At 42.3% G+C, this 12,714-nt stretch overlaps 1 protein-coding gene across 6 annotated transcripts in view; it reads right to left on the reverse strand.

Annotated features, from left to right (window-relative positions):
- Positions 1-12,714, reverse strand: part of NUP153 (nucleoporin 153) — a 159,566-nt gene that overhangs the window by 22,434 nt on the left and 124,418 nt on the right. For all 6 annotated transcript variants that reach the window (XM_029590715.1, XM_029590718.1, XM_029590717.1 and 3 more), the window contains 2 exons: positions 11,766-12,137; positions 9,715-9,987 (listed from right to left, as the gene is read on the reverse strand). In XM_029590715.1, the coding sequence (XP_029446575.1) occupies positions 9,715-9,987; positions 11,766-12,137 (645 nt within the window). The remainder of the gene's footprint in view (positions 1-9,714; positions 9,988-11,765; positions 12,138-12,714) is intronic.

The following is a 12,714-nucleotide window of genomic DNA, read 5'->3' on the forward strand; positions in this document are numbered from 1 at the left end:
ATCCAGGTTTCAAGTACCCAAACATTAAGTATATCCCATGCTAGTAATGCCAGTAATAAACAATAGCTATTCCCTAAGTCAACTTGATTAATAGCAGTTTATGGACGTCTCCTCCAGGAACTTATCCAAACCATTTTTAAACCCAGCTGCATTAACTACATCCTCTGGCAATGAATTCTAGAGCTTAATTGTGAATGGAGTGTAAAAGAATTTTTTCCGATTTGTTTTAAATTTGCTACTTGCTAACTTCATGGAGTGCTCCCTAGTTCATGTTTTATCTGAAAGAGTAAATAACCAATTCATATTCATGATTTCATAGACTTCTATCTTATCCCCCTTTAATCATCTCTTCTCTAAGCTGAACAGCCCTAACTTCTTTAGCCTTTCCTCATAGGTGAACTGTTCTAAGCCCCTTATTTTGGTCAACCTTCTCTGTACCTTTTATATGTCAGTGAAACATTTGAAGGCATTTTCTGAATAAAACTGTGATAGTGTACATATGCTTTTGTTTTTCCAGAGTATGAAACCCTCCATATTAGCAAAATCTGGAAACATTCGGTTCTTCCACACTGGTCCTGCACTGTTATCAAATCACTTTCTTTCAAAAGAACGTGAACTCTTCTCCAAACCATAACTGATGGGTGTATTCCTTTGTATTTCCTTTAGACTCCCTCAAATTATCAGAAATAGACTTTCAAAATTATTTGCTTTTAACCTTGACATCATTGCTAAACCATGTGGTTACATGCACTCAAAGTGCAGACCAATAATATTCCCTCCATGGCAGAACGACCAATCAGCCCAGCCACTCTGTCCAGTTATTTCTGTCCACATGCTCTATGGCTGCCAGCCATAGAGCATGACCACTTGTAAGATACTGCAAATCTTACAGAATGCAGCTACTAGAATTTTGACCGGAAAAAAAGAAATTTGATGATATTACTCCTGTTTTAACATCCCTTCACTGGCTTCCAATTAAATATTGTATTGATTTCACATTATTATGCATGCTTCATAAAATCATATATGGTGAACAAATTGACTGGTTAAATGCTGCCAAAAGGCTACCTGTGCCTCAACAAAACCTTAAGATCCACCAGCAAAGGCCTCTTAACGAATCCCTCAGTCCGATCAGCCAACCTTACCCAAGTCAGAGCAAGAGCTGTCTCTCTAGCCCAGGGGTGGGCACTTCCAGTCCTCGAGGGCCACAAACCAGTCTGGTTTTCAGGATATCCCTAATGAATATGCATAAGAGAGATTTGCATGCACTCTGCCTCAGTTGTATGCAAATCTATGTCATGCATATTCATTAGGATATCCTAAAACCTCGACAGGTTTGTGGCCCTCGAGGACTGGAATGGCCCACCCCTGCTCTAGCCGGTCCTAAAATATGGAACTCCCTTCCACCTAAATTATGACTACAATCTGACCTAAATTTATTTAGAAAAAAACGTAAAAGCATAGCTATTCACCAAGGCTTATCAGGACACAGATTAAGCTCCTTTTGAAGCCCGCATGCTTAGCTGAGAACTTTTGGTGTAGTGGTATGTTCTTCAATTCTTCCTTGAAGAACTTTGATATGTGAATCATGATGCAGAGGTTTGTTCTATCTATGAGGCCTATTTTTATCTTTTTATTTATCTTCTACTATTTCTTATTGCTAAGAAGTAAATTGTAATTCTTGATTTTATTATTTTTAACCTTTTACCTTTATTTTACTTTGAATCAATTCGTAATTATGTGATGGTATTTCCGAACAGCATAAAAGACAAATAAATAAATAAATAGATACTTCTTATTCAGGGCGGTGTGTTATCTCTCATTTCTACTCTATTATAAGTCTGTACAAGTCCTTGATGAGATCTCATTTGGACTACTATGCACAATTATGAAGACACACCTTCAAAAGGATATAAAAGAGATGGAGTCAGTCCACAGGGCAGCTACTAAAATGGTCAATGGTCTTCATCCTGAAGCATATGGGGACTAGGGATGTGCATTCATTGATATTTGTGTATCCATTCGTTTCATGGCTACACGCGTATATAACGAATGGACGAAAGTGTGCACAAAACAAATGATGCGCGCTTATGTCTATTGTGCGCCCGCACAGGCACACACCATTCGTTTTCCATCCATTCGTGGGGTGGGGATAATGAACAAGAGCTTGGAGTTCTCCATTCCTATAGCCAATGTAACTGATACCAGAAACATGTCAAGATCTTAAACAAGGCTGACTCTAATGGCAATAGAAATGGCACATGGATGTCTGCCTCATGCAGAGAGGAGAGCAGCTTGTGGAGATTTCTGAATGTAGGAATGTTTTCTCCTGTAATGAGTCTTGCCATGCTCCGATGAACTTGAACCTTGCATGGGGGCTAGATTAGATTTCTTGAAGTTGATTAGAAAGCCCAACTGTTGTTAAAGAAATTGTCTTATGCAGGGAACAGAGTACTTTCTGCCCAGAACTTGCAGTGATTATCCAGTTGTCCAGGTATGGGAAAACTTGTTTTCCTTGATGACACATATAAGCTACTACCACTGTGAGACATTTCATAAAGACTTTCGAAGCTGCCGATAGGCCAAATGGGAGTACCTTGTATTACTAGTGGGAAGAATCCACCTGAAAGCAAAGGTAACACCAATGAGAAGAGTAGAAGGGTCTATGAGCATATGACCACAATGCTGTTAATTCATCGACCTCATTCCGAACCTTTACAGGACACTATCTCAATAGACAATTTTTCATTTTCTCTTACTAAACCTATCAAGAGTCTAGGCATCATGATTGACTCTACCTTATCTTTTAAACCTCAAATAAAATTGCTGATTAAAACAGGCTTCTTTAAACTTCGGCTGTTAAGAGGCCTTCGTCATTTGTTGTATGACAAAGAGTTTTTGATGGTTGTTCGTGCCATTATTTTTCCGCACATTGACTACTGTAATGGGTTATATATTGGTTTACCGAAGTGTTTAATTCAATCAGTACAACTTTTGCTAAACTCAGCTGCCAGGCTGGTTTCTCACACAAAGCGCTTTGAAAAGATCTCGTCAACCCTATGTAGACTTAACTGGTTACCAGTGAATGAACGTATAGTGTTCAAAATAGGCATGTTAGTGTACAAGCTTCGTGCGTCAGATTCTACCTTTTGGTTTAATGTACTGTTACGGATTTATAATCCAGTTAGATGTTTGAGATCTTCACAATTTAATTTGCTAGAGATTCCCTCAATTCGCCATGCCCGTTTATCCTGTACTAGGGAGACTTCTTTCTCCATTGCGGCACCCATTCAATGGAACCTTCTTCCTTTTGACCTCAGATCTTTAGAAGATGTTAAAAAATTTTAAACGGCATTTAAGGAATATCTGCTTCATCGTGCATTCAATGATAAATGAGGCTGCATGAATGTTCTTAATCTGCTCATTAAAAGATATGATGATGATTTATTAATTGAATATTCAATTTTTGGAATATGCTCTTATGTCTAAAATAGTAAATGTACCATTAATATTTGGTATTTTGCGGCTTGGTTTCTGTGAAGCTGAAATCTGTTGTTTGTATTTTATTTTGTTTTTATTATGTATGTACCCTTGTATATCGCCTAGGCCTTGTTAAGTGTTAGGCGATCAATAAATTTAAAAAAATGAAATGAAATGTATCCTTTAGGTCCAGGGAACACATCCATTTGTCCTTCTCTATGTAAGAGAATCATGCCGAGGGAATTCATTTTGAATTTCTTGAAGTAGATGTTTGTTCAAGTGTCTCAAATCCAGAATGGGCCTCAATCCTCCTGACTTCTTTGGGATGGGGAAATATTGGGAGTAGAAGCCCTACACGTGTTGGGATGCATAGATCAGTTCCATCTCTCATTGTTGAAGTGAATGGACTTCCAGGCAAAGCTGCAGAAGGCGAGATATATCTAGACAGAGGCACATATTGCAGGAGGGATGATAGCTGGGAGAAACGCAAATAGTAACCAGACTGCACTATTTTGAGGACCCAGACATTCTTGGTTATCTGATGCCACATTTCTAAGAAAGTCTGAATTCTTCCATCCAGCAGAATGGAGGAGTGAGGATTGTTTGGAGGGATCAAAAACTGGGCCCAGGTTTGGATTGTGCCTGTTGTGTGGTTTCAGGCTGATGGAATTTTTGCTATCAAGGACTGGCCGGAAGTGGCTGCTGTTGCTGGGCTGGAAAAGGCAACAGACTGTTGAAAAGACTGGTAGGGATGTTTGTGAAAGTTCAGTCATTTATATGAGGAGTGTCTCAAAATAGAGGGCTGATCAGGAGCCAATGAGAGAGATTGCATTGCTACATTCTGATATTTAATCTGAGTTTCTCACCAGATTGTCACCTAAACAAGATAGATTGGCCAACTTTGTGGATGTCTTCACGAATGATGCTTGCTCTAAGCCACAACATAAACTGAGCCCTGACTGAGGCTGAGGAACTATGTAAAATGGAATCTAACAACTCACACACAGACCTAAGAAGGTGATGAATGCCCTCTTCTGCATCCAAAAGTAGTGGGGATAACATTTATTTATTTATTTAAAATCTTTTCTGTGCCGTCGTTAAGGTATATACCATCACAACTGTTTACATACAGGCACATAAGTTAAAGTTGGTAAATGTGTAGGGTAGTACATTCTAACAGGTGCCATTAAGGTTCGGTTTCATCATTTCCTAATAAATATTATTTGATGAGTATGGTAAGTCCTGACCATTTATACATTACAGGTATAATTCTCATGCTCTGTGTATTTCTATTATGTTAGTACTATCTTCCACAAGCTGTAGAAAAGGCTTTACTTTGTGAATATATATAGTGTCATATACAATTGGTGGATAGTGATGTCAGTGGAGAGCATGTAGCTTTGAAAGACTTTCTTGCTGAAATTGTCAAGTAGTCTATGATCTTTTCCTGGAGGTAAGTTTGAGTGAAATCTTGTCTTTTTTGCCTTTTTTTTTTTAATAGCAGACTTGATCATTACATACTAATATGGCAGCTGGATGCAACTGAATCCCAAAGACTTCTAAACCTTGTATTTATAAGATCAAGCTTTCTCGCTGTAGGGACACCCATAAAAGGAGTTTCCAACATTCTCATCTATAATATGTTGAGGATGTTGTGAACTGGGAGGGCTGCCAGTTTGGACGGTGTGTCTAGAATTTGAAGTAGACTGAGCAATTCTGAACAAGGTCTTTGGCTTTGTGGATATGGATGCAAAGTGTTGTTCCCTTCTTCAAATTTAGAATATGTGAGGTCCTCCGGGAGTGAGGTCTGGTCAGGAGGTATACTTGTAGAATCGTCTTCTGGATAAGTGAATTTTTGCTAGTAGATTCAAGACTTCAATGACAGAGTGTGAACTAGGAGCTTTTTCCTGTTCCCTTGAGGAGATATATAACCTGGTCAATCACCTCTGACCAACTAGACACTGCTGCTAGAGAGCGCAATAATTAAGAACCCCAAATTACAGGGTCTGCTGTGTTCAGGCCAATAGGCATGACTGGGATTCTGGTTTGAAGAAGCGTCGTGGAGAGGAGAGGCTGGATTGTTCCTTCTATATTCTTAGTCAGACAGGCAAAGAGATCTCTTACCAAAACCAGCAATCTGGTCAAGTGACTGATATGTCCATTGACCTACCAGAAGTAGTGGAACATCCTCCTCCAAAACTATGATATGTTCCTGCATCTGAACAGGCGGTCTATTAAAAGCAAGCAGGACTATAGAACTACAGCATCCGGTGTTGCCAAAGACCCTCCAATAGCATCCTTGTCTGAGTGAGGGTTCTTGTTACTGGAGGTAGCAATGGCAACATTACCCCCTCATCCTCTGACCTAGAATGGGCTGCATAGAGCTGTATTGTAAAGCAGTCTGATGGGCTAGGTGGTGGGCCCAATACATCAATACCTTTGATGGAATGCGTAGACACCTTGGAAGAACGTGGCTTCAATTGCTCTGACAGTTCTTTATGGAGCTGAATCAAAGAGGTCAGTGCAGATCAAGGATGTTGCCTCAATGTGAGCATAGACTGCACTTGTACTGCGCTATGCATCAGTGGAACAGATGCACCATACTGCCAGAGCATGGAGGCATCGAGATGCATCAATGAAGCATGGGCCGCAGGTACTGCGGCTTTTGGCATGCTATGTATCTAGTGCTTTGATTCTTCATAAATGGGTAAGCTGATGGTGCCAACAATGGTCTCTTCGACCATCCTGCTGTCTATAAGGAGCCCTGTTTACAGTAAGCAAACTTGGCCTTTTCAGTCAAACAAGCAGGTCTGAATTAGGGATGACATGGGGAGTCCCAAACTGAGAGATGCAGCAGAGCACTTAATAAAGAGCAACCCTGAACCCCTCCCCCACCCTTGTGGAATGTGGACTACTGGGTTAATAGGCTACACAAAACTGTTTGCCCAAATTTACTGTCACTTCTTGATAGTTACCCAGACAGTAATGGGATGTGAAGGTGTGAACTGAAGACCAAGTTGCAGCTTGCAGATGTCTTCACTGGATATGGCTTTTAGATAAGTCACTGAGGTAGTCATGGTTCTTACTTGACGAGCATTGACAGAGTTCATGATCTGGAGGCCAGCCAGAGCACAGCAATGCATGATACAGTCTGCTTAAAGTTGAAAAGTTGGGAAGTCTAACAGTAAGGTTGAGTTCTCTTCAGATAATGAGAGGCCCTTCTTCAGTCCAATGAATGGAGGGCCTTATCCCCCTTCATACGCTTGAGGTCTTAGAAAGAATATGGGCAACACAAAGGCTCAATTCAGATGAAAAACCAAAACAAGAAGCAATTTGCAAATTCATCGCCATGGCCTCAAAGGCTTGCTTAAGGATAGCTTCAATCCTTCTATCCTAAGCATCTTTTAGAGCTGCCTCTCCTTCCATCGGAATGGTAGTTCACTTAACAGCAGTACTCATCAGCACATCCACCTTCGGGAAACACAACTGCTCTCTTGCCTTTGGATCCAAGGGACACAAACCTGCCAAGGCACACCCTCCTTCAAAGATTGCCTCTGGTATACTCCCATTCAAGGCCAATCAACTCTTGAATCGCATCCAGGAGGGGAAAGAAACAGGACGCTTTGTATAGGGTGACCAATATGGGGTCCTCCTTCTGTTCATGTGAACAGATACTCCCAGCCACCCTAAGCATCTTCAGAGTCTGAGCTAACAGACCCGGCAACTCATCTCTATGAAAGAAACTGAGCAGAATTCCATGTGGCTCTAAACCAAGGGAATTTCCCCTTCCTCAAGAAGGGAGAAACCCAAATCATCATCAGTGTCATCTTGATCCACATCCTCCCGAACACCATCAGGGACCGCTGCACTGCAGAGTTTGCACACAATGACAGATAAGTAGGGACCCAGAGTATACAACCCTGAAATAGGAAGCATTACTGTCTTTGAAGAGCATCCCTGTAGAAAAGTCTGTACTCCCTGGAAAAATTCCACCCAGGAAGAGGAGGATGGGTCCATAGCAGGCCCCACAGGCCCAAACCTGTAGTCCTCTTGAGCGAATATCTCCGGAAGACGTCTTTGCCATTGGATCAACTGAAGAAGGGGACACCCTTGTTGTGTTGCCTATAGTCCTGTTCCCCACTGACCAAGGGGGATGGACCAGTATCAGAAAATCAGTAGGAGGCAAATCATCTTGAGCATTCAGGCAGCGCTAACACAGACTTGCAGAAAGCCCCAGCTGTATTGCCTTTATATGGTAAGCAGCAAAAATCGCTAAGCGTTTAGACTTCACACTGGTGCCATGCTGTACCAGCTTGTAGTGCACCCCAATAAGATATGCACTCAAGTATGCACTCAGGCAGGCGCAGAATAAGCGCTCAATACATGCACAAAGGCTGTGGCCTTATGTGCACAATTAGGCAGGCATGTGCGTGCGTGCCGTCGCGTGACGAGAAGGTGCACACAAAAGTGTGCAAAAGGCACCACCGTGGCCTAACACGCAACCTGAGATACCAAAGCCTGAGAGTGGGGGCCTGGCTAAAGGCTGCTCAACCCACCAAGCCTGTGCCACCTCTACACCTCACTAAACTCTCCAGAGATGTGAGCAGGAAGATGACAAACAAATGCTGAGGAAGGAAGACCCAGTAAGAACGAGATAGCCTAGGAAGGTTTTCTTTTTCCCTTTCTTTGAATTCATCTTTTTTTTTTTCTTTACCCAAGCTCACTCTTCCCTGGCTAAAAGCAGAAACAGGTCTCAGCTACAGGGGAGAGGGTGAAATCCTTCACCGCCGAGCCTCCCTTGGCCTGCAACTGCTTTTTTTTTTTTGTATGTCCATGCCTGAACAAAGGCTACCGGACTCAAGGCACTTACCGGTATCACCTCAGGAAGTAAGCGGTGCTATCCAACCTCTTATTTGCTACTGAAATCATCCACCTTTTTTCCTTTTTTTTTTAAACTACAAGCAATCCCCAGTAGGGAAATACATGTCCAACATCTGCTGGAGATCGAGAATACTGGCGGGCTGATGTTGGGGCAGGGCTAAATGACCGTCACATCAGCTTTTACTCTGTCTCCATCTGCTGGTAGAGGTGCATAACCCACTTGTGGGGATTGGCCTGCTTGAGTGCAGAGGAAAGTGCTGTTGAGGGTCTGCCGGGGCAACTGTGTAGAAGCACAGACAAAAAAAGATCAAGGTGCTCAAGAGGCAGCATGCACGCGGGAACCGTAGAACATGCTCAGGAGAGCAAAAGCTCTGAGCTAGGAGAAAAGGGTCCTTTTGGCGTCACTGGATAACATCACTCATCAGTCAACACTCATTTAGTTGACTATTTGACAACTGAGAACTAGAATTCTAAGTGAAAAATAACTGAAATAATAATGTAGACATGGAATCCTGGCTAAATGATGCTGACAGGCCAAAATCCTTTTGCAAAGTGTAAACAAATGTATCTATCTTGTTGGATAGCACATATCTGATCAGTGTCATATTTATCTTCATCTCCAAGATAGTTCCAAGCTCATGAATGTTCCATAAATATAATTCATTTACATCATACGACAGTCACTATTTTGATGCAGATGTAGTAATAAATCTGTTGGGCTCCTTGTTGCGTTGTTGTCTCCTTGTTTCTGTCTTCCTATCTGTGATATCACATCTGGCACACCGCTTGGCAGCTAAGTAGGTAACAGCACCTTATCTGCTTATCTTTGCATTGTGTGTTTATATATATGTATATATAGATATTCTGTATCTATGTAACAGCACCTCCAATTCCTTGTGACCAGGATTTTCTCCTGAAGCACTCCCAGAAAGTAAATACAATAAATATTTTCTAATGGTATCATGATGGTCTAGCTGAGATCCAGTATTCTAGCATAGATAAGATACTAGTACACCGACAGATAATCTGCTCACTAGTTGCTACATGTAATACAAGTTTTTCACTGCTCTTTTCACCATTAAGGATTTCTTCCTTCTTTCTTCCTTCCTCTTCCATTCCCACATCTTATCTGAGTACATCATATCCAGTCTGCTTACATGGTAACTACATAGCCTGCTTAGCTGTCATCAAGATTCCCATGAACCAAGATAAACAGCTTATTCCTCCATCTTGTGTCTTAATTCGTGCATTTTATTCATCAACTGACCACTGAACTAATGTGCATGCTTGCATGAAACACTGATTTCTGCTGAGCTCCTGGATATGTAATGCTGTACCCCCAGGCTCACTTACCAGCCGCAGGTGGTGCAGTACTGGATCCGAAGGCTGGTGCTTGGCTGACTTGCTGACCAAAGGCTGGAGGCTGGCTACCACTGGTTAAGGTGCCAAAGGTGGGAGCTGGCTGAGAGCTGGCAGGAAAGAAGGACGATGCAGATGACGAGATGGAGCCGAAAGCCGGGACACTGGCTTGCCCTGAGCCCTGACCTTGTCCAAAGGATGGAGTCTGGCTGGCACCAAACCTTGGACCAACAGCAGGAGATCCAGAGCCGAACATAAATGGGGTACCTAGGAAACAAAATGACACAACTCATTCACTGCTCGACCAAGAGCTCCTGAAGACAGGAAAAATAACAAAGACAACCTGTCACACTATATAGGATCACAGAAAAATAGTAAACAAATAAGGTTTAACAATCTGTTACCCTTCCGCCCAATGACAGAGCCAAATTGTATGTTCTAGTCATACAGCTGCTTCACCTACAAATGGCATGGCTTTCATTTTACATAACACTTAACTGATAGCTTAACTTATCAGTGCTCAACACAACACCACCACCACCACCACATTAAAAAAAAAAAAAAAGTTAGGAAAACTAAAAAAAAACTGACCATCCCTTTTGCACTTGTTATGGCATGTGAAGCCAAATCACAGTACCATGCTCTATACAACCCAAGACCCCGATGCACTAAGCAAAAAAAAAAAAGGTGTGCTGAACTTCAGTGCACACTCTTTATACACACGCTAAGAAAAAAGTTAACTCCGAATGCAGTAAGTTAATAGTTTAACTATTAAAAGAAAATAGTTTAAAAACAAAAATAAAGTGCGCTAACCCAAAATTGTGTACACAAAATTATGCTCAGCGTACACAAACATGGTTTATGCTACTAAAAGTTGTGCGCATAAAATGATTTGTGTACAAAGCATTTCTCTGCACATTAATCATGTTTTAAGCAGAAAACTGCCTTTCACGCCCATCAGTCCCAAGTACAGGGACCCATGACAACACAAAATGCGGCTGTTACTACCCTTAACCAATAAGCCTGAAACTCTTGATGCAGCTCCAACATTACTCTCTGCTTCTACAGCAGAAGGTGACAGGGAATTGGACTCTAACAGCAACCAACAAGGGCCCTGACTTTGATGGTCTGGTAAATTGATAAGAATGGGGGGGACTTGAATGGCTCAACAGAAACTACTATGAACTTGCTGGGCAAGGTCCATTGCTCCTTTTCTGCTGTCATTTCTATGTACGTTTCTATGTGAATTCCAAGTTCAGCACCATAGACCAACACAAGCCCCAGAAACTTTACTCCGCCTCAGACCAGGAGTTAAATTTCCAGCATTAAGGAAATACGAGCTAAGCCTACGCACTTTTCTGCACTGGGGAGTACTGTTGCCTTAACATGGGATTTGGTTTGAGGAACATTAAGGTGTGCGCACATATTTTGGCCGCTAAACTCCTTGTTAAATCGAGGTAAAGCAGTAAAGCGCAAAGAAATGTGCGCACAACCACGCACACCTTATTACACTGAGGCCGCAAACTCTTGTGCACATCTTAAAGACACGAGGTTATCTCCCCTTCTCTCTACCACTTGCACATCGGGCTGCCAAACTCTGTCAGGGCCTAAATTTCAGGGATTAAACCAATCAAACCAAAACATCTCTAGGGGTTGCAAACACTGGTCCCTCCAGGTCTGCAAACTATTTTCAGCATTTCCATTATGAGTACTGATGACATTTATTTGTATTAGCAGCACTACCTCAGAACCCTCTTCCTCCCCTCCCCTCCCCATCTTGTTTTCAGGATATATTTTGGGGGGGGGGGGGGGGGGGGAAAGAGGATGAGGGCTGGATTTATCAGCTTAATACGGGAAAATTCAGCTATTTTTATTATCTAATTCCTCAAAATATTTTCACATTAAATTCTATAGTGACAAAAATGAAGGGGAGGGCAGGGAGAACATTTTGGCACATTCTCCAAACACACGGTCCCCTCTCCTCCTTCTCATTTCAGAATTTCTCACGTCGTGGATCACCCCACTGACCACACACACACACACACCTGTGGAACTTGCTGTGGTTGTGGTGGCCGCAGCCCCGAAGGAGAAGTTACTGCTGCTGCCACTTCCTACGCCAAAGACGAAAGGAGCAGCTACGCTGCCCGTGCCAGAGGAGGCAGAAGCAGCGACGGGGGGCTTGCTCTCTGCCGGGGTGAAGTTAAAAGCCTGGGGCGCGCTGGGTTCAGTGGTGCTGTTGAACGTGGAACTGCTCGTCGTGCTGCCGTGCTTCCCAAATATAAAGCCTCCAGTTGCAGAATTAGAGGCAGAAGAGGAACTGCCAAAAACACTTCCTGTGCCAGGGGCAGTGCTGGCAACAGCTGTGGCAGAGGAACCACTGCTCAAGAAATTAAAGGCTGGTTTGCTTGCTCCTTGATCTGATTGAGTAAAAAAAAAAAAACATTAAAAGGTTCGTTTTTACAAAAAAAAACAACCCCCCAAACCCAAAAAAGCAATCAATAAACTAAATCTATAGAACACTTTCAAATGTGAAAAACCTTTTACAAACTGCATGCATCCTACCTAAGCTTTTTTTTTTTGTGGCGTGCCAGGGTGGCACAGTGCATCAGATTTTTCTTACTTGCCATTTTTTTCTATTAACTTCAATCAGCAGTTAGGACAGGTGTGTGGCTGGAAAACCTAACAGGCTAGAGTCCTACACTACTAGAAAGCAAGTTTCAGCTCTTCCTCCACTTCCCTCCTGTATCCCTTCTTCCCCTTCAGGTAAATGTACGAGTATCAAGATTAAAATGTGGCGAGAGAAAAGATCCACAAGCAATGGCCTCCGCGGAGAAGATGAGGCTTGAGGGTTCCCATGAGGATGTGTGGAAGCATGGCAAGCTAAATATGACCAGGTAGGATATATTCAAACTTTCTAGCAAAACAACAAAGAGAGTTCAAAAGAACCTATTAAGAACCTAAGAATGGCCATGCTGGGTCAGACCAAGTCTATCG

The sequence above is a fragment of the Rhinatrema bivittatum genome, chromosome 2 (genome assembly GCF_901001135.1).
Source record: "Rhinatrema bivittatum chromosome 2, aRhiBiv1.1, whole genome shotgun sequence".
Classification (NCBI taxonomy): domain Eukaryota; kingdom Metazoa; phylum Chordata; class Amphibia; order Gymnophiona; family Rhinatrematidae; genus Rhinatrema; species Rhinatrema bivittatum.